Source organism: Rhopilema esculentum, chromosome 14 (genome assembly GCF_057945365.1).
Source record: "Rhopilema esculentum isolate cy_ngs chromosome 14, ASM5794536v1, whole genome shotgun sequence".
In the NCBI taxonomy this organism is placed as follows: domain Eukaryota; kingdom Metazoa; phylum Cnidaria; class Scyphozoa; order Rhizostomeae; family Rhizostomatidae; genus Rhopilema; species Rhopilema esculentum.
The window spans coordinates 5,677,228-5,700,442 of NC_142828.1; the positions used below are offsets into that span (position 1 = coordinate 5,677,228).

At 36.8% G+C, this 23,215-nt stretch overlaps 1 protein-coding gene across 4 annotated transcripts in view; it reads right to left on the reverse strand.

The window, feature by feature from the left end:
* Positions 1-23,215, reverse strand: part of LOC135696272 (acid-sensing ion channel 1C) — a 32,930-nt gene that overhangs the window by 3,658 nt on the left and 6,057 nt on the right. The window contains exons 1-3 of one of the 4 annotated variants that reach the window (XM_065215617.2): positions 19,620-19,754; positions 1,820-2,559; positions 227-374 (exon numbers count right to left, since the gene is read on the reverse strand). In XM_065215617.2, the coding sequence (XP_065071689.2) occupies positions 227-374; positions 1,820-2,559; positions 19,620-19,662 (931 nt within the window). In that variant the 5' untranslated portion in view covers positions 19,663-19,754. Of the gene's footprint in view, positions 1-226; positions 375-1,819; positions 2,560-11,130; positions 11,778-18,387; positions 18,752-19,619; positions 19,755-23,215 lie in introns of those variants that run through there. The other 3 variants (XM_065215618.2, XM_065215616.2, XM_065215619.2) reach the window with 3 other exon arrangements.

Sequence of the window (23,215 nt, forward strand, 5' to 3'; positions counted from 1 at the left end):
AGCATTCAATCAGGGGTAGGTGTCTATTGGGAATGGGAGGCTTGCGCGAGGAAGGAGGCCTAATTCAAGGATGTACAGTTAATTTGCATTGATACTTTAAAGCGACATTTAATTATTCATCGGAATTCTGTCAACTGTAAAGACCATCGTTATATGTACTTATTGTTCGTACATATTTCAAATTTGCTATATTGCTTCAATGAACAAGAAGTAGTAAGACACATACCAGGCATGAACCAATCTTTGCACCCACAAAGATTAACAACATGGTCAGTCAGCTTTTCGAGCCAGCAAAGATGCTTTGAATAGCTACGGAAATACTTCAGCTTTAGCTTTCCACAATTAGTTTCATACGGATGTGGAAGATTCTTCACCTTTAAAGAGAAAGCCTGTGTCAGTTGTGTTCTGTTCAAATGAAGATGAAGCGTATATTTGCAGTACATGTACTGTTAATAATTATTTGTAAGGCAACTGAGTTCCTGGTTTAAAATATTTGAATTTGGATGCATAACTTAAAAGAGCATCAAGGATTACCTCTAAAAATGCGAAATCAGCTATGTGTGTTATAAATTGGCTGAAATACGGATACCTAACCACAGGCTTTTGCTTATCAAATCATTGTAATTTGTAATACCATTATGTACCAAGCGACAACAACAGCAATTTGTTAGGAAACTTAAAATCTTTCAAAGGCCATATCGTACACAACTTTTAGGAAATTTAACCCAGCTTCCATATTTTTAGAAAAATTTGTAGCTTTTTTCTAGGTGATGTGTTCAAAAGTCTACCAATATCCTGACGAGGTGCGACAAATTTAAGAAAACGAAAAACCATAAAATTGTTTTCCAAAAACTGCAATTTGATTTAAGTTATGGGAAATTTTTAGCATCAAACTGAAATATGTTACTATCAGTAATTGGTAAGAGAAAGCTTTCCACGGCAGATCATTTTCTGATAAAAATCATAGAATTGCTAAGGGGCCTAGGCGTTAGAGACGTGAGAAGTGGGGGCTGCAGCCCTCGTAATCAGGCAGAAATTATCGCATTTTAGGCCCCATTTGGGCATTTCTACCTTAATGATGCAGAAATGTACGGGCAGGATCCGAACTAAGCCCCCTAAAACTTTAAGTATCTACCACGCCCATGCCAAGGAGGGCATATGCACCCACGCACCCTCTCTGGCTTTACCGCGATATGTTTCTTTTTCCATTTACCCTTGACAAAATTACAAAATTATTTGACAAAATGTCTAAAAAGTGAATTATTATCCTAACAAAGCAATTAGCGAGCTCTTTGTTCAAATTGATAAGATTTTCAATGATGATTTTCTATTAGAACAAATTGGCATTTTAATTCTCCATTTAATTACTCACTCTTCGAGTTCGTTTTCATCATTTGTAGCTCTTTGAGCTCGAGAGACCCAATAAAAAAGTTCATAAATAAGATGGATTTTTCGTTAGAATAAGTAATAAATGGTTAACACGATCAATTATGTTAATTAACTTTTACTGTGTATGGGACATTAAACTAGACTTCTTCCCTGAAAAGGAGCTGGAAAGCAAAGGAATTTATCGTGATACGACATAGAAGTACTCATCTTCAAAGTCGAACAGCGAAATTTCCCATGAAATGATTGCCTCTGTTTAGCAAAGGATGTGGTCTCTACTAGAACCCTTTCGATGAAATAAAGTGATCCGTTTCCCGTCTTAAATTAACTTATAAGCATTTATACAGCTCATAAAAGATTTGGTTGCCACAACCGCTACTGCCACAACCTGTAAAATATGTCCCTGAAGATACTTAAATGAATTGAATCTTACCTTGCGTTTTTTAATCTCAATGTACGACACAAATCCTGGGGACAATATTACACCTTGCATTTTGACCGGTGTCTCGTCCTGCCCATGCAATATCAAATGAATTCCTGAATGCTGCGAGTCTACATAATAATCATGATGCTCGATATTGATAAGAAAGGTGAGAGCTTGGCTCAACCCTGTGTTGTTCACAGTGATAAGAGGCTGTCCATTCATCCCAGAATTAAAAGTGAAGCATCTATCACCCTGATTATGGAAGAACTCTGTAAAGTTCTTGTGTGTACATATTTTATTATTCATTGTGCATCCTTGCAACATATCCTGTAGTCGGTGGTTTGCTTTCCTAATTGTATCTGTGTACTCCTTTCCATCTAGTGCGAGAATATTGCCTCTTTCTTGAATAGCTTTATGCAGCTTTGTACCATTCATCACTGAAAGGCGAAAGTCATTCAAGTTGCAAATTGACACTGCCGGGAAAACCATTTGGTTGACGTATTTAACAGTTGTTGTTGTGCTGAAAGGATAACTGAAAAAGTACGTCGTGCTCTCGTATAACTTCTGCACAAGCAATCCAAGGGCAACAAGGATTAACAAAGTCCAAAAAATGCGTCTGAAAAAATGCTGTTTGTCAAAGCAGAAGTGCAGACCATGAAGCGTCGAGTTGGACACAAGATCATCGAAATGCTGTTTGACTTTCTGTCTTCTTACTTCCTTCTCCTTTCTCAGGTCTAGCAATTCAGCATCTAGAGAATGAAGAATGTAAATAATGTTCTCAACAAACATGGCCAAAAACAGAAAGCTTTGAAAGGTTCATCAGGTTTCACTAAATAAGAAATGCAGAAATAATGACTAACATAAAAAGTGGTGTTATACGTTTATTGATAAAGAAATATCCACAGTTGGACAACAAATTTTGGGATAGCCCAAGTATTCACTTTTAAAATCTAGCGCTAGATTTTATATGAGCAAAATAAAAAGGTTCAGCGTGTTGTAAGTCAAGAAATGAGCAAAAATTGATGCAATTAAATAACGACTTTGTACACGAATAAGAGATAAGTACGATGTTTTGAGCAACTCTTCAAAGTCTGAAAAAGAACTCTGCTCATTCTTCGACAGGCGACACAAAATTTGAAAACTTTGGAATCTTATGCTGATGTTTAATACTCGGATTAGTGTCAGACGAAATAGCTTTAATTTTGCTGAAAAATATTTCCTTTTTTCAAAGCTATTTATTAAATTCTTCATTGAACACGGGTTCCAAAAAAGGAATCAAGAATGAATAGGAATAAACAGGGAAGTCCACTTAGCAGGCTTCAAAGAAAGTCACCAACTTTGCTTCTTCTAAACTATTGTAAAGGTTACAATTATGTGGCTCTTTTTAGACCACGGTCGTGCCATTGGTAAAGTGATGAAGGCTTATGGGATTGATTAGTTTCCACCCAATTCATGCTGAGTGGGCAAGTGCAGGACTTCCAGATATCGAAAACACCCTATACAATTACGTAATCAGTTCAGCCCATAGAACTGGTCGGCTTCTAGTTTCTTTCCATAGTCATCTTTTGGCAAAGTTTTGCCTTTACTATTAACTTTCCTTTTAAGTAAAGCAGTTATGAAAAGATGTTGAGCTGTTCCGAATTCGATGTATTAAGCCAAGGATCTAGAATTAAATGAAATCGAGAAAAACTATCGCCATTAACAGGGCGCAGCTAGCGGCCTTGTTTGTCGGTAAAAGCGTCTATTGGTAGGTGAAATAGCTTCTAAATTTCTCTTAATTTTTGTTTTTGTTGGTAAGTTTTCTCACCAATAACCCTCCACCACCTAGTCTGGAATTCAAGCTACGCCACTGGCCATTAACGTCGTCAAAAAAATCGCAAAACAGTCATTTCACGCTACCCATGGCATAGGAACAGGCACAAAATGTCAATTAAAGTATATTGATCAAAGACACTGCTTCGTTGTTGGTCTAGCGATTCGAAAGTTTTAATTAAGAAAATCAACGAATATTTAATGAACATAAGCCTGTCTTAAGGATTATGTAAGCAATTGTTTTCGCTTTAGGCCTTGCAAGCTCACCTTTGTGCATACTCATGAGATTAATATTTGGGAATAAGGAAAGGAATTTTGAAATTTGTTTAAACCGACTTTGCGGCTTTTAAGCTCTCCAGCATTGCCATGTCATTGAACTTTTAAGCCCTCTTGACTATCAATAAAGAGGATTTGTTTGCTGCATAATCTAAATCTAAATGTTTATAGCAAACACCCCATTGGCCATCTTATTTTTTGCCTGAAACCTATTAGGTTATAATCTTATAACTAATTTGTGATTCATATACAGCCAGGACTAGAGTATGACGTGCTATGCTATGCGAATGAATTCAGTGCGCATTCACGTAACAAAGTGCTTTATGACATCCATCAGTAAAGTACTAACGATGACGTGTATATTACACAAGTCATCAAACAATGGACATTTGCTAAAGATGTGTCAATTCGGGAAAGAAAGATGTTATGGAAAATGTTTAAAAAATAGCCTTTGATTCTTACATTTCGATACACCACAGAGACTTTCCTATGTTCCAATTAATTATGCTCACTTGTATTCCAATGTTTATTGAGTGTTATAGTTTTGACAGTTTCTAATAGGCAGTGATAAATTCGAAAGGTGTAGTAACATATGAACAATCGAAAGAAATAAATCAGCTGCAAAACAATCATCAAGGATTTCTAGCCCAAAAAAATTGACAAACACAGCATGATTTTAAAATAAAGTGAAAAATCAAAACAAGCAAATGAAAAAGAAGCTTTCAAATTATAGATTAAAGCCAGAACGAACCACAAACGATAAAGCTTATAGTACAGACTCGTTTACATAAAACCTCGGTTTCATTTTTTGAATATTGAACAGAAGTTCAGATAAAATTTCCATAAGAGGCTTTTACCAATTTAGCATAGAGACATTACCAATTTCTTTCAAATACAAAGTGAATTTCACCGCTCTATCGCACGAGGGACAATTCTTTTGCAAAAAGCGTACGAGATTTTCACGAAATCAAAAGAGCTTCTAGGGATTGTAAGATGAAAAACGAATTTGATCAAAAGTATACGACATTCCTATGTATTGATTCATCTTTCAGTATTGAATTACTTTTATTTTTCTTTGCTTTTCGAACAACAAAGAGTACTTTTTGAAATTGGGGCATCTAATACGAAGATCTATTCTACGTAATTACTATGTAAAGCATTAAAAAAGATTATCTTTGAAGGCCACTTTTAGTAAAGTAGCTAGTTGCAAAGAAAAGAAAGGGGGAAAATGATCCAACTGTGTGTACGTCAGTGCAAAACGACACTTGTTAGGGGTAATTGGACCATAGAAAACAAGTGGCTCATTTTTTCTGCAAATGTGAAATCACTTTGCCGGTTTGTTTGACAAAATGAAATCTTGCTAAATTGGAAGAGTGAATGTGGCAATGCATTAACATGTTTAGACTGCGTTTACACGATACCGCTAGTTATAGCCCCCCCCCCCCCCCCTTAATCTGGGATATGCTTCCCGGTCCTTGCTCCGCTATTCACTATGCAGCATACTTCTTTTGTTTCAAAGGACTGCTAAGACCAAGCCGATATGAAAAGCAATCCGGTATCGTGTAAAAGCAGGCTCAGGGATAAAAAAATTAAAGTTTGAGAAGCCTCAGTGAACATCTGAGTTCTTCAAGACTACTCGCAGCATTGAGGTCATTGTGTTAGCACAGGTTTATTCATCATTAGCCTGTAACGTATGTTAAACAAAGAGAAAAAAGGAAACAGTCAATGCATTTTTCCAGATAACGGTTTCTCCTGCTGTAAAATCCGATTCGAGAGGCGTGAAACCAGCGGGGATGCATTGACATTCAAGTATGCTTGCTTCTATATAAAAGCTTCTACAGAGCTCTTAATATGAGAACGATGCACAGTCTATGGATAATTGGCTAAGTACGGGCTAAGTATGGATGTGCTTTGACAATTATTAATATTATCTCTTCCAATCAGGCAGCCCCCACTGCATAAAATAAACGAAGTAATTCTTCCAGGCATCAGAACAGTGGGGGTCCCATGGCACACAACCTAGCTTATCAGCATATATAAGCCCTGCTTAGGCTTTTATTTTCGAGAAAAGGCAGAGAATGTTTTTTTTCTTCCACAGAGCTTTTGAAACCAAACAGAATACAGTTGAATAGGATATAGAAAAGCGCCTTGCAGGGTTGATGCTAATGTAGAACAGCAGGAGTACTTCTTTGCCAATGGATACCACCAAGACGTATTATCGTCTTCCCACTTTCTCATTCGTTTGTCATTTGTAAAACATGGCGTCTCCGAGACATTTGTCTAAATAGATACTTTGCCAGTACGTGAATCACTTTCACATTGGGTAACTGTGCAGTTTTGTTTCCCTTTATATCGTATGCATTCCTGATCATTATGTTCCACTACACATTGCACATTTAATCCGTTTTACTATTTATCCAGTACTAATGGTTTATGTATAATTGTTTATGTTACACTACCTAGGCAAAGCGTCTTTAAATGTTTCCGCATTACTTTTAAATAACAGATTTCGAACTTCTTTCTAGGGAGATTACTTCAAATCTGTTGTTATGAAAGAAAAGTGGAATCGTTACTAAAAAGTATAGTAATATTCATTTGATAATTTCAATGACGTGAAGTGTAAAACTTAAAGGGCACTAAAATGTTCTGGCTTTTTAAGAATCGTTCCTCTAGAGTTGCAGAATCAGCTGGATCATTAATTCGGTAATCAGGAAGCAAACCAGTGTCATGTGGTACTGAAGATGTCGACTTATGACTTCATAGATTTTGTGGTTTGCAAAGAAAAAGGATAACGTAAAGATGTTTGAATACCGTAAAAGCTCTATTAACCCGCCCCCCTCCGGGGAGGGGGCTTATTTATTTTTTCAGCAGGGGGGGCTTATTTATATCTATAGGGGCTTAAAAGCGAGGGGGCTTATTAAAAATTTGAAGCAAAAAAAGTTTTAAAAATGCCCTAGGCCATTTTTGTCATGAAAATGTCATAGAAATGTTCTCAAAAAACTTTGCTAGCAGCTTCGAAAGTTTAATCAATCAATTATAAGGTCCTCATCTTCATCAACATCACCAGGATTAATAGGTAACCCTTGGATATCTTCAAAACAAATTTCAATTGACTACTAAATCGCACAAGTTAGTCCTCGCATAGGCCGTATTTAATGCACACGGTCTTATCATCATCACACCCGTCAAGAGAGCCACTAAATGCACATGTTTTCTTTGTTTGACATCATAGGCTTAAGAGGGGGGGGGGCCTTAATAGAGATAGGGGCTTATTTAAAGTTTTTGTTTGAGAAGGGGGGACTTAATAGAGAGGGGGCTTAATAAAGAGGGGGGCTTAATAGAAAGAGGGGCTTAATAGAGAGGGGGCTTAATAGAGAGGGGGCTTAATAGAGAGGGAGCTTAATAGAGCTTTTGCGGTATCTATGATTGGAAAGAAAAAGAGAGGAATGAGAAGTGTGATGCTCAAGAAGCATAACTTTATAATGTCCGAAAACAGGCAATCGAACTTTTTCGTATGGAACCTTAAAGAGCAGATAATCCATTGGAAATACCTAGGAATTATTACTTACGTGCTTCTCATTATATGTTATGTAGCTTACTATAGTCCGCCATTGTCAAAAGGTTTGCTGGCTTCAGGGGGGGGGGGGGGTTCGCTCCTATGCCTCCTTATAGGCACCACTGATCTGCATATATACTTATCAAATGTCTGTATCATATAGGAACAGAAGACAGAAGCCATTGAGTAAAGCAAAACTGCTTTTATGACGTCCCCTTGCTTTGTGGAATGCATAAAGAATACTTTGGGCGTGTTATGTGCTAAACCAACATCAAAAACAAAACAGACAATGAACAAATGTAGCAGTATCTAAGGATAAATCCTTAGTATCTAACGTTTGGGATTGCTACATAAATAATGAATATTTCTTTGATAAAACCTCCATCCAGACAGCGACAAAGTTTCTCAAGGACATCAATTCTAACAATTAACGGTTACATACCACAGCTAAAGGCAGAAACGCCAAACAAAAACAAATGTCTTGCATATGCTTGTGCATAAAGTCTGATAATTAGGGACGGAACGGGACAGACGGAGGGTTTCTACCGCAGCTCAGTTATTAACAAGGAATAAGGTTTTTACCCTGCACCTTTCAGGAAATAATGATACACCCTTGGAGTAGTGGAAGACATAGTCCAAGGCCTCGTTCTCTGATTAAAAAGGAAAAACAATTTATAAAAAACCAAAGCCAAACCCTTATACTAGTGAAGAATGTCTTCAAAATTGTTTCTTGTCATTCTTGAGTTAAATTCATAATTAGATAACAGGCAATCGCTCTATGAAATTATTCAAACGTATAACTAAGAAATAGGTACACAAATGTTTGTTTAAAGGTCAAATAAAACTGCCGTTGGGAAACTGTTTGCAAGAAAAGGTATCCTCGGACATTTTCTCTGAAAACTTGTCTCTGTTAAGTTGTGTGTCGAATCCCTGCTCAGTTAAAAGAAAATTGGGAAAAACGTTGGCTATATCGTAAACGAAACATACCCTACCATGTGATTTAGAGATTACCCTATCCTGTTTAGAAAAAGAGTGCATTATAGAAAAGTTTTGTTAATTTTCTTTAAATGTTTAGCGTTCGATGTCCACTGTCTGACATTTTCGGATCTCACATCCCGCCCACTTCTAATTCATGTTATACCCACCTCTAAACAGTCCAACTTCATCCGCTCTGCTTGTCATCTCGTAGTACACAATCAACCGTTATGCTAAATACTGCTTGACTGCCCTTAGCTGACGAAGAGCACAAGAATCAACACTGCATATATGTTTGCTTGGCTAGAAATCTTCAAGAAAACTTGTCACCTGCCTGACAAATAAACTCCTTGAAACTGAATGTCTTGATTTGTGATAAGAAAAAGCTTATATCTATTTAGAATTTGCTTTCAAAGAAAGTTGATTTCGTCTTTGTTTGGTTTCAAGAAATGCTACGATCTTCTCCGATCTTGAGTTTCCCACAAACAAACGTTATCAGAAAATAAGCTGTTTGCTTCCCAAGCTTTTTGTGCTTCACACTTCAGAAAAGTAAGGTCAATATACTCTCGCTAATCCCTCGCGAAGCAAAATGAAGTAAAATTTGGCAAATACTTCAGAATTCTAGCAATAACAACAGGAAAATTGAAATGCAGAAAGACTTGAACTATAAACTGCATATCAAACTCGTGGCAAAATCGATCACCTTGCTGAGAACCCATGCAAACAACAGGCAAAATTGCTGTTGTATAGATATTTTTAATAGTTTGCAAATTAGCCAGCGATTGGGTATCGGTTCCTTCTAGAAAGGAAATAGCTATGGGCCTAAGGCCCCCTCCCATCCCCCAAAAGGAATATTCTTAGCCCTTTCTTATCAAGGATTGACAGCAGATATATAGGCGTCCTTTTTTGGACAACGACTGTAAATGCTTCTATTAGTTTACGAAGATTTCTAGGGGGGAGCTTGATAGGCAGCTGCAATTTTGCAAAACGAAGAACGGAGTTTCATACTCAAGATCTTCAATTCACATAAAAGTCCGAAATATCATTGAGATCAATCTTTGTAATGCTCTGTTTTGATAAAAGCCCAGGCAACGGATTCTTAATCTATATTACTTCGAGTGTTTGATAAAGGGCTTGAGCCTGACTAAACTACGTTTTCTTAACCTGCTGACCCTTAACGCCTCTTATTTGGATGTTTTGCAGTAGTAAAAGTGATAGCCGGATAAACCGGATTCATGAAAGAGCAATGAGAATAGCTCATGATGATTATGAATCAACTTTTTAACAACTTTTAACAAAGAATAAAACAATAACTTTACAATATCTTGCGATAGAGATTTAAAAAACATTTAACGGTTTGAATCCACCTTATATGGATGAGATATTTTCCATAAATAAATGCCCATATTACTTAAGAAACTCCCAATTTAAAACAGCGGTGCCACATTACAAAATATATTGATTTAATACCGTATCATACAGATGTAGCCAAATATGGAACTCAGTTCCAAACGAGATAAAGTACTTCCCTACTTTACAAATATTCAAGAAAAATATCTCAGAATTTACATCGTTTAATTGTACTTGTAATCTTTGCAAGGAATACGTTAGCAACACCGGTTATATTTGATTTACATTATATTTAGCGTTGGTAATTTAAATCAGTTGGTTTCAATTAGCTTGAGTATGCATAGCTAGAAATTATAACTTTAATTAAAGAAAGAAAAAAAAGCCATCTATAAAAGGGCATTTCCTGGCATTCTAAAAGGGGTGGTCTTACAAAATTTTCTGGGGAAAACCCCGGCACCCCTTGCTATTTTCCTTCCAGGTTTGTCCCACATTGGCTACGCCACTGTCTGCATGTATGGCCTATCAGTGTATAAAGGGAAAACGGAAGACATTAGCAAGTTCAACAAGGCTTGCCCATACCCTATTTTTGTTTGCTTGATACCATTGGAATTTTGATTACACAATTTAATCTTGGCTTATCGAAAGCCAAATTCAAAAAGATGGTTGCATCAGGAGACTAGGAAAACATTTAGGGAGCCTTTCATGCAATCATGCGCCGAAAATAACGCAAAATTTGATGCCAAAAAACTAAGAAAAAAATATTTGAGTCTTAGGGATCGAAGCGCAGGGGTGGCATCTCAGTCCATTGCTTTTCAGTGTATCAATCACATTCTTGTAAGATTCAATTAACTGCTTGGATCTGTTAAGTTCAAGTTAATTACATGGACTTCCGGTTTAATTGAAATAATAAACAAAATATATAGATATGAAGTATAATTTCTGCTGGAGAAGGTTGTAATTGTCCACTGAATAAAATGTGTTGTCTTGCAGTAGCGAATACAGACTGCATGCAGATTTACACATTTCAAAGCTAAATATAATTGTTATGACAGGAATCCTTATAACAAACATGGTCTTTTTTAACAGTAAACAAGGAGACACCAACTTTTACACACATTCCCACTACAAAAATATGGCCAAATCGGGTGCGTAATGCACACCCGATTGTGAACATGATACCCCTCACTATTTCATGCCTTGTCAATCCAAACACAAATACATTTCACTTCCAAATGTATGGAAAGTTGTACTTCGTTTAAATATGCTTGTAAAGATACACCTTCTGATAAATACACTTCGAAATTGCTTTTGCTTAAGAAGTGGTAAGAATCAATAAAGTAGACGGTCATACCTGCCATGTGAGTCATAACTTTCCTATAGATATCTCTGTTAGAAAACTCATCCCCAAAATCAAAAATCCAGTCTACACTCTTGACAACTTCTTTTTCACGAACACTCTCGCTGTGACTATACATCTTGTATAGTTTTACAAATTGCAGGGATGCCGTTAAGAATTTTTTCCCAATTGAAATCTTAGCCTCCAAGCTCAGTAAGATCGATCTAATTTGGCAACCAATAATTTATTTCCAAAGAAACAAGTTTGAACAACTTTTCCACGATTTGATCAGAATCGCAACTCCTACCGACAAGGTCAAAATACATGATATCTTTCTATGACGAAAATAATGCTTCTCTTACGCGTACATTTTAATAAATGTTTCGTAATGTCTTTAAATTGTACGCGCTCCCCACGTCTGTGTATCAAAAGACAAGAAGTCGGCAACTGGCAGATGTAAACAAGCAAAGAATTGCTCTGTTTGAACTATATTCAACCGTGACCTATTGTTCGCTTTCTCAAACTTCAGACGTTGATTCTCCTCAAATCCTACAGAGGATGATCTCTCAGTAAACTTGTTTCATATTTTTTTCTCTTTTTAGCCCATCATGTTCCTTAGATGCATTCTGGATTGTTGGAAAATCTTATGGATTTCTGCAATTTTTTTTATATAGTTCGTTTGATTTCTGATATAAAGCATGCTGCAAAAAATCCAGACAGAGGCAAAATAATATGATACAAAAAGGGTCATTGTAAACGGAAATCATATCTCCATTGTTGCAAGTAAGTTAACGGACTTCTTATGGAAATCGGCTATATTAGTAATGGAGGTTTGTCTGGAGAATAAATACTCCATCAGCCCATCTATTAATTTTTTGACAGAAATTCTGTTCATAAAATTTTAAACAATTCTAAAATATCCAAGGAATACTTTTCGGGTATACTTCATGTGATAATATTTGTAGGACGTTATATCCTAATATTATAATACACTTTCATAATGAAAAAAGTTTCAATGCTTTCCAGTTGTGATGTTTGAAATTTTTGCAGATCACCACTACGAGTCCCTAATGGTTAGATTTCTTGCAGAAAACGTTTTATAGTTTAAGTTTAAGATTGCCTTCTCTAGTTTGTACTCTACGCCTTTTCTGTCAATATTCCTAAAGCAGGTACTGACAGGAAGGCAAGATGGATCGTTCGAAGAAAACAACTGAGTGAGTCTAATCGAAAAAGCGTATTGCGTTCTGAATTATGTCTGTAGACTAGCCTAGATGTCTATCAAATGTAATCATACCCGAGATATGAGTTGAATACTGCAAAGGCGGATTTGATGTCGATTTATGCTCAAACCAGGTTATGAAAAGTCAACAATATGCAAGTCACAATCAAGACAATGAAGGAATTAAATCGATGGCCTCCGTTGATCGCATTTTGGAAAAGCTATGAATTTATTTTAATGGATTATGTCAGATAGTTCTTTTGAAAACGCAAACTCGCAGGAAAACTTTGAAAGAATTTTAAATCATTTCCAACGATCCAATCAATACGTCACAGATATTATCTATGATGATCCAAAAAGTTATTAGTTTTTTAGCAGAAATTTTTGGCAATTGTCATAGCATCAGCTTTCCTTGTGCGTTTTAAAAAAACAACAAATAGGAAAGGATTTGTAACCCATGCTAGTATTTCTGACAATAGAGATTTAGCATTGGAACAAGCCATTAAAACCGCAGAATTTACGGATAGCAAGGGAAACGATGCATTTTATGAGGATAGCGAATTCGAGGCTTTTGTCAAAAGCCTGACCGAGGCCAGAACCTTGTATTGATTTCCAATGGATGACGTGAAAGCTATTTTGCACGTGGTATCTGCAATGACTTGTTTCAACCAAAAAAGATCCAAAAATTCTCAAATTGAATCATCAAATGAAACGACTAGAAGAAATGACGAACATTTCCCTTGCTATCTTGGTCACTATATTACCCTGTCCCATTTCCCTTACTATGTAGACAAAACAAACTTATTTATTGTACTTTATAACCACCGACCCACTGTTTATAGTATGTATACTACAAGACAACTAATGTAGCTGTTTTACAAAACAATTCAATTAGAGAACTTGCCCAGCTTTTTAAAGAATTTTCTTTATCGATTCCTTTTCGGCATTTCTTCCATGACCGAAATAATTTTGATTCATACCAATTGACTTTGAGTTTAGTTATAGCAATTTTGCTATTCTATAGAGTTTTATTTTAAAGAGTAAATTCAAAGAATGTTTGGTTCGAGCACCTAAGTCGCCGTCTTTTTTATAAATAATGCCAAAAATATCTTATTGAACGACATGCATGCTAATTCCAGCATACGGGCTAATTAACAGAGCTTCAAGAAATTTAGCAAAATCCCATTTACAAAACAGCAAAAGAATTATTATAGCAGTTGATTATTCTCGTCTTTCAAGGAACTAACTTAAATGAGCAAACAGGCGCTAGCTTAAAGTCCTTTCGAACTGTTAACCATGTTTGTACTTTCGGTCATGAGGCTTGGTTTGTTTACAAAAGGATTAATCTCCTTCCTACGAAACGTGAATACGAGATTACATCACGAGGTCAAATAGACATCCATTCTGCTTACATATCAATTTCTTGAAATGATTGAATGAGAGATTTAGCGCATACAGAATTACAATTTTTAATGTTTTTTCGCTTGGTTGGCCCATCTGTTTGGCTTATTGCTTGTAAAACTTGGGCCGTAAAATTCAACACTATAAATAGCGGAGGCAGCGGTGGAAGTCCAAGGCAGGTGTGAAAGTCCAAGGCAGCTGTGAAAGTCCAAGGCAGCCGTGGAAGTCCAAGGCAGCCGTGGAAGTCCAAGGCAGCAGAGGAAGTCCAAGGCAGCCGTGGAGGCCCAAGGCACCCATGGAAGTCCAAAGCAGCCGTGGAAGTCCAAGGCACCCGTGGAAGTCCAAGGCACCCGTGGAAGTCCAAGGTAGCCATGGAAGCCCAAGGCAACCGAGGCTTCTAGGGGCGATTCAATTTGAGGTCCCTCAATTATAAACATTAGTAAAACAATAAAGACAAAACACAAAAAACTAATCAACCAGCAGTCCATTTATTTGGACTTCCAAGTCATACAGATTTCGGGCCCCTTCCCCTTGCATTCGTTTATCTGCACATCCAGAATACCAACGTCAAAAGGACCAATCTTAATAAAAAGTCAAAATCAAAGAAGACAGAAAACACTATAAATCAATTTAACGAAAAAAAGTATCCCACTGAACCATAAACAAGAAGGTTCGCTTGAAATTTTGGTAATCATCTGCTAAATTAGTTTGCTGTCTGAATTTCGTGATTTGATAAGATATTTCTCTCAAAACGTTTAGTTTTATCAGTTCGAAAACCATTTTATATAAAATGCTATCAGAAGTTGCTTTACTTTTTTTGCATTCCAAGAAACCAGTGATATCTCCTCTTTGCATCAACTTTGCCTTCCATTCTGAGAAAACTTGCGACTCAAAGTTTTGCGCAGTTCAGTGGCGGACACTTGGGGGGGGGCGAGGGGGGGGGCGACCCCCCCAATACTTTAGAGAACAATGGTATTTTGTTCTAAAACAATGGGAAATGTGTCATCTTATTCATACAATAGGCTTGCCCCTCCCCAATATTTGACCAAGTGTCCGCCACTGGCGCAGTTATTACTTCAAGACATACTATCTTCAACGCTCGTCCATAGTGTGCAATCTGGCCATGCCATGACGTTATAGATCATTTGTGGATTTATGGGGGCAGTTGCCCCCCTTACCAAGTCGTATTAATAATCATTGCAAGATTAACAGAATCCAGCGGACAGTCTATCTTGCGATTCTTCCTTTTTACACATGATACAATATAGTAGCCATTAATCTTTAATTGAGCACCCACTTTCAAATAACTCTTCCTCAAATAAGCCCCAAACTCCAAATCACTTCTGGCAGGTTGCCTCCCCCTCCCTTTCTCAAATAACTTATTTCTATTCCAGTATATGTTGATCTTTGCTCTACCGTCCGGTTTGGTGGTAGACGGAGTTTGTATTGCTTATCATGACACTTATGAATGTACTAAACAGTTTCATAAGCCCTCTTACATAATCCCTCCCTTCGAATAAGCACTCCTCTCCAATAAGCCACCATCCAGAAATTCAAGTTGCCAGCGAATACCTGTACAGAAAGGTACGGTATGCTGTTTAAAGTTTTTCTTCTTATGTTGTTTTCCTGAGAAATCCAATGACCTGGGTGAATCTTTTTTGTTTTTGTTGAGGAGTAAACATCCTATTCGCAGAAATTAGAAACAAATCGTCATGTTTGAATATAAATTGCTTGTTTATGCTTCAAAATCAGGATTAGAAATAAACTATGAAAAATGTCATCATTAGCTTGTTGAATCCTATTTATAAATAGATAGCAAAGCTCTTAGATCCTAGCCAATGTCTACGGACTGTAAGTGCACCCACAGTATTGAGATCAGGGTTCTAGAGCTGGGGGGTTCGGGGTACCCATTCTATTGTTTTTTCTAATTATCGCGAGGACCACATCTTTATTTTCCAAAGCAACATATCTTTGATTAAAATTAATGCATACTTGTCAAAAAAAGAAAGGGGGGGGGATACTTAAGAGAGTTACAGTGCCTTAACGTCACAAGTGGTCACGGTACCTTTACTAATTTCTACATTGACGTAATTGTATTGGGCTTCTTCTCAAAATTTAAGCAAGATATAAGATTTCTGGCTGAAAAACCTTTCTACAAACTCCTAAAGGGGTTTTATTGTTACTTGTTTTCTCCAGTGATGTAACAGGTATACCAACAGTCGTTCGCGGTCCACGGGAGGACCTTGGGACTTAAGCCGAGTACTCACTTTGGAAAACGATCCGCGGATCGGATCAGATCGTGTTGTTCCGATCAGTTCCGTTCGATTCGCGGATCGTTTCAGATTGGAATTCATGGCGCAAGTGCTCTATTATTTAAAAAGCTCTATTTCGATTTTGATCAAAAGAAAACTACTGTACAGAACGGTACAAAAAAAGTTGGAATGAATTAAACTTTTTTTCGATCCGTTTCGATCCGTCGCGGTTCAGTCATGTGACCATTTTTGCATCAACAGCGCATGCGCAACACAAAATCTGATCCGATCCGCTGATCATTTTCCGGAGTGGGTTTTCGGCTTTAGGACGACTGATGTATTATGAGGTTTCAAGAACCGCCGTGAAAACGGGCAACGACTATCTAATGCGCATGTCGCAAATGACAACAACGGTAAAGAGGTATCCTTCATGTCAACAAATAAACCAAAATTTTTAAGTTGAAGGTTAATGCAATTCTAAATCTAGTTAGTAAGAAATGTAAAAAGATGCGCATTTGAAATATTCACGCAATTTTGTCTTTATTTAAAAAGGTACTAAAATTTTGTGGTCATTCACATTTACCATTCTCTTTTTCATACTGAGTGAAGTTAAAAGCAAATTGTTTTATGCACAGTTGATTCCTGTGGTTTTAAATGTTAACTTTAAGGAAGATAATATTAATACATCGCAAACGAATTTTTAATACCGACTTGATTACAATATCTATTGCACTCATGTTGTGCTTATACCATTGCATTATGTACTTGCATTTTATTTGTATTTATTTCTATCTAGCATTCGAAGGTAGCTTTTCGGAGTCCTAAATTAGGACATTTATCATGCATGGTCGTGGTCCAGAGATGATGTGACCGCCGATCCGCGGATCATTTTCCGGAGTGGGTTTTCGGGTTTAGAACGACGCATTTCCTACCAAGTTTTTGATGTATTATGAGGTTACATTTTGGCAACCTGAAGTTATATTGTGATAATTTTGAAACTGTCTTTGCGTAACCAAAAGTAAGTACGGTTTAAGAAACACTGGCGCTCCCTGTTGCTAACAGGACATTCTCTGACAGCAAAAAGAACGTAACCTAGATTTTTGTTTTATCCTCTCCCAATACACTACTACACCTAAAGGTAGTGATTTTTCAGAAAAGCATCAAATTATGACCCCACTGGGTGCAAATAAAAGAACAGGAGCTACCTGGCTCTGGAAGCTCAGATAAACTCACAACTCTTATCATTACTCTTATCAGCTTTGTAGCGGACAGACTTCCCCATAATTCATCACCGTATCTTAGATGGCTCTCGAAAAGTGCCCTGTAAACCTGGTCCAATTTCGACTGTGGGAGTATGTTTTTAAGTTTCCTCAACGAAAAAAGACCACTTTTAAGTTTACACTTAAGCCTCTTGTACTGCTTGTTCCAAGGTAGGTTTTCATCGATAGTGACTTCGAGATATTTTACTTCATGGGCTCGTTGGATTTTTTCTCCATTTATTTTCAAGCTTATCTCCCCCTGGATATGGTTTTTTTGTCTTTTTTGACCAATGACCATATATTCAGTTTTATTGGTGTTCAGACTAAGCTTACTTTGCCGCATTCACTCTGCAATGTTCTTTCCCTCAGTTTTTAAGTCATTGCACAGTTCCTCAATGTCTTTTGCAGAGCATGTTCTGCTAGTGTCGTCTGCATACATATTTGTTGAGCTTTTCTCTAAGCATCGCTCAAAATCATTTACGTATAGTATGAAAAGGAGAGGCCCAAGGCACGAACCCTGGGGAATACCGCACTGAACCTTCTTTTGTTGTGAACTGGAACCATTGATTTGGCAGTATTGTATCCTATCAGTTAGGTATGATGTAAACCACTGATGAGGGGTTCCTCCTATTCCATACTTTGATAACTTAGAGAGCAGAATTTTGTGATTCACAGTGTCAAATGCCTTCTTTAGATCAAGGAAGATGCTAATATTTATTTTTCGCTTATCGGCATTTGAGAACCATGATTCAGTAACATTGAGTAATGAGGTCAACGTGTTGTGCAGCTTTCGAAATGCATGCTGACATTTGGAGAGCATGCTTTTTTCCTTCAGAAAGGTTTATCATGCAGGGCCGTGGCCCTGTCTCTCGATGTGACCGCCTTTCATGATTTCGAAGCCTGGAAATGCAGAGAGCGGATGTCTACACTCACTTTAGGTGAATGCTTAGTCATGTCAGGGACCTGAACCCTGGGATCTGTAGTCTGCGGCCGTAGTAACTGAGCCATCCTCTCACCTTATACCGCAATGATCAATTTGTTATTTTGCATACAAAAGTATCGTATGAAATATCTAACGTTAAATTGACACAATCAACATTGAATTGTAAGCGTTTCTTGTGAATTTAAAGTGCTGGCTTACCTTGCGAAAACTCCATTTCTTCCTCCATTATGAAACGATTTCAATGTAGACTGGGTTATGGAAGCATGTAACATTTTTAAATAAGCTCTTTTCTTGTGGTTTAGCTGTGAGTGACATGCTTCGTAAAGGTGTGGTTCGAAACCAGTTAGGCCCTTTATGTTCTACGCGAATTACGATTAAGTCTTATAGCTTTTGCACTATCAAGTCATGAAGTTTTTAAAATGTAAGAGGAAAACAAATAGAGATTCATTTGAAGAGCCAAAATTTTTCAATATTGCGAGTATTAATAACAAGATAACCCTCTAACCCTCAATTGAAGAAAAATGGATTATATGATCTTGTGTGCCCTTTTGCTTGTCCCAGCAGTGAGAATAACGATTTTGCTCCATTATCTAAAATCAAAATTAGATCTAAGATGACTGGACGTTTGATCCAAGGCATATTTTATCATAGAATAATCAGACTAACTATTGATGGTAAACTTTGAATTTTAAAATTTCTAGTTTTGGCTGCATATTCAAAAGAGCATTTTGAGATGGCTTCTTGATGTGTAAAATCGGTTCCCTTAAAAATTTAGAGAGATGTGACCAGATGAGCACCCCCCCCCCCCCCCCCCTTCCAAAACAAAGCACTTGTCATAGTTACCAGGCTAACAGCAAAATTTCCTTTGCAAAGCTAATTTTTAGTTGCTTTGTGTCAGCCAATTTGCAACAGTTTAAACTGGTTTTGCACTGTACAGATATTTTTTCGTATGCTGTCAGGATGCGTCCTGAAATATTTTAATTCCAAATTATATAGCTTTTAAAAATTCTAAAAAACATTATTATAGACATCAACACGTTATTGCATTATATGATTCACAATAAACGACAGTAATCGAATAGATACAGATGCAACTAAAGCCTTTGGCAAAATCAACCTGTTGAAAGAAAGGGCGAGAACAACGATAATATAGTTAGCAAATAAATTTAGTACCATTATGAAAATATAATAGTTTGATTGATAAAAACACGACGTTTCTCTCTACCCTTAGCGAATCTTGTGATGGCATCTCTGATTAACCAGTACAACAAAGTTTCCATAACAAATCAATTTTCCGCATCAACTCGCATTTGCTGTGTTTGCTTAAGGCTGTTTACACTGAGATCAAGAGTTCATTGCGTTTGACCGCGAAACACCTGTGACATGCTTTCTCTCGTGTCTTCACACCGATATAATGAACAGAAACTTACCACTCATCTTTTCCAAGAAGACATGTTGATAATTCCTAAACATTTTATTCTCAGAAAAGGAAATATACCCCTTCGGCTAAACAGCTGCTTGCATCACAACTGCAAACACAGTGCCATAAATGCCACCTGATTTTATGGATTAGAGAGATATCGATCAAGCTTTTACTTATCAGCAAACAATACGATTTCATAGAAAATATCTAGTTTTATAAGCAAACCTCGAAATTTGATAACGGATAAAGAGCTGGTTTGTTGTTGTGTTTTTTCACAGCTGTCGAAAGCAAGTGCATATCAAGTTGATTCGCACGTCTACATTCCATAATAAACATGAAGTAGAAGTAAGATTGCTTATGTTACGTAATAAAATTCTTGCAAAAGACCGTTTCTTATCTGCAGATGGAAGGCATAAAATATTTTTTGTGGTGAACCTTTTGCTTTTAAAATTATACAAAACAAAAAGCCCAGTTTCCTTCTTTCATATTCAAAGTAAGATGCTTATCGAATTTGTATAGATACATATGCTAAAACCTATTTAAAAGGTAACTTGCAGATATTAAACAAATCGTAAAGGTCCATAGGTTTGTAGTTCACGGAGTCCATTCAATTAAAGTGTGCCCCAAGGATCAAATCTTGGACCGATGCTTTCTAAACTTTCCATCAATGACATCTTTCTCGTCATTAAAAAGAGTAATTTATGTAATTTTGCAGAAGGTAGCACAATTTTTAACTTCATACATTGCTAATCATAAAAAACTTCAAGTTAACAATGATTCAGGAATAACTTAAACAATAAAAATCTTCTTATAATTAAAATGGACGTAAAACCAAAATTTTATTCGCATACTGACAACATTTTCAAAAAAACAGGCGCTTTGTACATTAGAAGACTAGCTCGATTCCTTAGTACCAAAGAAGGAAGTGTTTGTGCTCATTACTCTTAACTGGTTCTTCTGCATTAATGGAAAGAAACTCAAAAACCCTTTGTTTAGCACTCTCAAATTAGTCTTCATCATCATATTGTCATCTTCATACAAAAGCTGAACCTACTCAATTCCATGCCCACTTTACTAAGCAGCTGGTATCTTAAGTACACGAAATAATTCTTATAAAAAATTGATTTTCTTGCGGAATCCAAGTGCTGTAATCTTCGAAAAAGTTATTTGAAAAAATACAAATTATTTTAGTTTTATGGGATAAAAGATTGGAAATTCACTTCCAAATACAATAAATTCAACTGAACTGCAAGTCAATCTACTATTGATACGGTAGAGATGAAAATTATGTTATATTAGCATCTGTGTCATCCTGTTCAAGATGTTGTTCGCTCCCGACATCATAAGTACACCCACCATAATCTCATAACACACTGACCTATCATAATTTGTCAACAACTCGGATTGCGTAGAAGAAAGCTTAAATTAGCAGCAAATCCTCTGAATACGAACTAAGGACCCTATCACAATATCGATCAGTAATATCTTGCCAACCATCTGGCTTCTTTTTGCGAAATTCTCACGAAAAGCCCTCAAGCATCAGCTAATGTGAACTAAGTCAGTACAAACAATCTTTTGGTGGTAAAAAATTTGAAAATGGCTTTGAAAAAAGCAGACATTTGAATAAACTAAAGCTTTTCGTTTGATACTCTTCAGAGTTTAAAACGCCAGAACATAGATCGAAAATTCTACGCTAGGAAATATATATACCCAGTTGTGGATCGAAGTAGACCAATCAAGTATAGGTTCCAAATCTTTGATTGGCTGAGCGACCTAAATTCTCCATACTCCATTAGCCAATCAGAATTCAAGAATATGACAACAAACGTGTCTCGCAGCTAGATTTAGGCCTATTTTGGACGTTTTTATCACTACCCACAAAAAAATAAACGTGTAAAACGTGCTGAAAGATAACCTAATTTTTTTTTAAAAAATTAAATCTTTAATAAATTTATAAAAAAACTTCCGTTGTACTCAGTCAAAATTCTTCCGCGATTGTCAGTTAGGCTTGAAACTGTCCCTTTCAAACCCTTATAATAATTAGGGGGAGGGATAACATAAAAATTACAGTTTTTTATCTTTGAAAGTTGTTTTATCCACTTAATTAACTAATATGAACTTACCTTTACAAGCCACTTTTGAAATCTTTTCTTGTCGGCATTGATGCTTGTGCTACTGACGGAAAAAATCGCTAAATTCGACTGAGAGAAAATGCAGTTCATCTTTCTCTCAAAATAACTACAATTGTACAATTTCTTTTGCGCTCAGGTACTTTATATCTGCATTTTAAAGGCTTGAAGATCGATGAGCTGCTCACGTCCACTGATGTTCACTGCTACGGCCTTGTAAAAGCTGACGCTACTCGTCAACGATGAAAAGGGCGGGAAAATGAAAATACATTGAATTATGGAAATTACCTATTCTGCGTAAAAAACGTTTCCGGTTTTCTGAAAAAGATTCAAGAGGATACCCGATCAAAGAAAACGTAAAGCAAAGGAAATGTTTAGCACAGCAAAATAATTTTTCGTAAATGATACATATTTCATTTTCCCGCCCTTTTCATTTTTCACAAATTGCGTCAGCTTTTACAAGGCCGTAGCAGTGAACATCAGTGGACATGAGCTTCTCATCGATCTTCAAGCCTTTAAAATGCAGATATAAAGTACCTGAGTGCAAAAGAAATTGCACAATTGTAGGTATTTTGAGAGAAAGATTGGCGAGGAAGAATTTTGACTGAGTACAACGGCAGTTTTTCATAAATTTATTGAAGATTTAATTTTTAAAAAAAATGTAGGTTATCTTTCAGCACATTTTACACGTTTTTTTTGTGGGTAGTGGTAAAAACGTCCAAAATAGGCCTAAATCTAGCTGCGAAACACGTTTGTTGTCATATTCTTGAATTCTGATTGGCTAATGGAGTATGGAGAATTTAGGTCGCTCAGCCAATCAAAGATCTGGAACTTATGCTGACCAATCAGAAACGCGAGCACATGACTGTCGAGGTTGACCAATCAGTGCCGCTTGCCTATTGTTGGAAATGTTGGAAGGGCTTAAATTATTCGTTATACCATATTGTTCCATAATCAGTCGAGAAAACAAAGGTTAGGCAATGCGGTCGATGGTTGAGAGGAATGCCCTGCCTATGTTCCCGCGAGCATCAGGCAACAAAACTTGTTTACTGGACAGAAATGTAAAAACTGAACAAACACGACGTATTTGCAAAAACCAAAGTCCCCAAATAAAATGACTCGGGAGGTTAGCGGTCGCTGATTGGTAAAAGCAAAATAGCCTTATCCACACCTGGTATCCGGTCATTATCCGACATTTTTACTTTGAAGAATGTCGAACGAAAAGTACCTAAGTAAGTATGTGGCAGCATTTGTGGACTGGGGAGTAGGCGACACATTTTCGGTATCAAGAACTTATTTGGGTATACTTATATTTTAAAAGAATTGTCCCTCTACTCCGCCCCTCCCAGCATGCAGAACATGGAAATGGCACACCCAAGATGCAGACGACATGGTGGAGAAATTGGACTCAATCCTCGTCAAAGTCCAACCATTTCTCAAAAATTAGATGTTTTGCTCCGAACACGAGGTATGA